Consider the following 1,974-nt stretch of genomic DNA (forward strand, 5'->3'; position numbering starts at 1 on the left):
GCAGGAGCTTTCCCCCCCTGCACCGGCGCAGGCGCACACACCCCTTCCCTCCCCTGCCGTAAACAGGACCGTTGGCCTTGGCGAGCGCCAGCGGGGCAAAGAGCAACGGCAGCAGCACCCGCAGCAGCACCTGCCGGCCGGACCGGAAAACCGAGGGCCCGGCCGCTCCCGGGACACCCCGCGCAGCCCCCCCGGGGAAGGGGAGCAGCCCCCGCCGCGCACCGGCCCCCGCAGCCCCCCACCGGGGACGGGGAGCCCTGCGGAGGTGCCTCCCCCCCCTCGCTCCGGGACCCCCTCGCGAGGAAGGGGCTGGGACGTCCCCCCATTCGGGGACCCCCTCGGCAGCCCCCGGGCACTGCGCCGCTGCCCCCCCCAGCCCCACACGCGCTCAGGCAGGGTCACTGTGGAATCCTTTATTTAGGCTGGTTTTAGACACATTCTCAGCCGGAGCCTCTTTACATCGGCTTGGGGGGAGGTCGCGGGGCAGCACCCTGCCAAAGAGAAAGGGAGAGCGTTAGCGAGATTCGGGGGCACAAAATCCCCCCCCCCAGACGGGGCAGGAGCCCCCCTCCCCGGCTCCGGGGCGGGCTTGGGGGGCTGCCCCACAGCCGATACGTACGGCGGGTCTGAACCTGGGCGGGGGGGTCCGGTCCTTGCGGGCCTCCCGGGAGCGGTTCCTCACCACCTTGCTGTGGATGGCGCAGCTGACGCAGTAATGGAGCTTCACGTACAGCTTGGGCAGCACGTAGGCTGGGGGYGAGAGCGGCGTCAGGGGGAGCAGCACGGGGCCCCCCCACGGGTTTGGCCCCCCCCTCCCGCCTGCTGCAGCGTGCGGCACAGCTTCCGGCCCCTGCTCTGCTGTTTATCCCCAGAAAGCCCCAGGCAAAACACGTCCCCTCCGCATCCCCGTGCGGGGGGAGTCGGCAGGCAACGGAGCATGTTAATGGCAGCGCAGCAGGTGACGGCTCCTCAGCGCTCCATTAACCTCCTGCTTCTTTCCGATTCAGCGCTACCCCAGGAGCTGGGAGCGCTGGGAGCCTGTTCCCATGCGAACGGCCYGGCGGTGCCGCCGCGGCTTGTGTGCGGAAGGGGATGAAGTTGTTCACAGCACCCAGCCGCCTCCCACCACTGCAGTGACGGAGGGAGGTCACCCCAGGCCGCTCCCGAATCAAGGGGAACCCAAGGCACCCTCACGGCTCCGTGGGCACGGGCAGGCAAGGAACCCCCCCCGCACCCCGGCCCTTACAGTCGAAGACGCTGGCCTCGGAGATGTCTCTGACCGCTGCGGCCTCGACAATGTTCCTGATGACAAACTTCTTGATTGCTTTATCCTTGGGGACGCAGCGGGCGCAGTTGGTGCATCGGATGGGCTGGACGTGCCCACGGCCCTTCTTGGCCCGCCCGTTGTTCCTTCTCTTCTTCGTCTGGTGACAGGGAGGTAGAGACCAACGAATGAAACCAAGGCCCCGCTCCCGAAAGYGTCGCCCCCACCTCCAGGCCGCAGACCCCCAACCCCAGCCGCTGCCGGGGCCGCAGGGCCTGCAGGACCCCCATCGCCTCAACCCCTCCGCTGGGGAGGCCTCGCCCTGCATCCAGCCCCACCGCAGTCCCCTTCGGGGCTCCCCGTTCCCTCCCCAACACCGCCAGCTGCCCCAGACATCCCCCTCACCCCACACCCCGACCTACAATGCCTCTGGTCTCCCCTGAACACCCTAAAACCCCCCATGGGCCCCTCTCAACCCAGACACCACCCAAACGCCACATACGGCGCCCCCAGTCCCTAAACACCCTACGCTCCCCATAGGGATCCCCACCCCCTACAGCCCCCCACATCCTACAGCAACTCCTCTGCCCCATAGAGCACCCAAGACACTTCCAGGCTCCCTATTCCTATGGGCTCACCGTGGACCCCAGCAACTCCTACAAGGCCCCTCTGCACCCCTGTGGGGCCCCACGATCTCCCCTGCCCCCCAT

The 1,974-nt window shown here is 68.5% G+C and overlaps 1 protein-coding gene across 1 annotated transcript; it reads right to left on the bottom strand.

Moving 5' to 3' along the window:
- Window positions 1-398: 398 nt before the first annotated feature.
- RPS26 (ribosomal protein S26) lies at window positions 399-1,609 on the bottom strand. Its single transcript, XM_026055920.1, has 3 exons — window positions 1,247-1,609; window positions 620-750; window positions 399-491 (listed from the first exon to the last, which is right to left on the bottom strand). Exons 1-3 carry the CDS (start codon window positions 1,590-1,592, stop codon window positions 456-458), a joined length of 513 nt encoding a protein of 170 aa, XP_025911705.1. The 5' UTR covers window positions 1,593-1,609; the 3' UTR covers window positions 399-455.
- Window positions 1,610-1,974: the final 365 nt, after the last annotated feature.

The sequence above is a fragment of the Apteryx rowi genome, unplaced genomic scaffold (genome assembly GCF_003343035.1).
Source record: "Apteryx rowi isolate R43461 unplaced genomic scaffold, aptRow1 scaffold_1277, whole genome shotgun sequence".
NCBI lineage: Eukaryota > Metazoa > Chordata > Aves > Apterygiformes > Apterygidae > Apteryx > Apteryx rowi.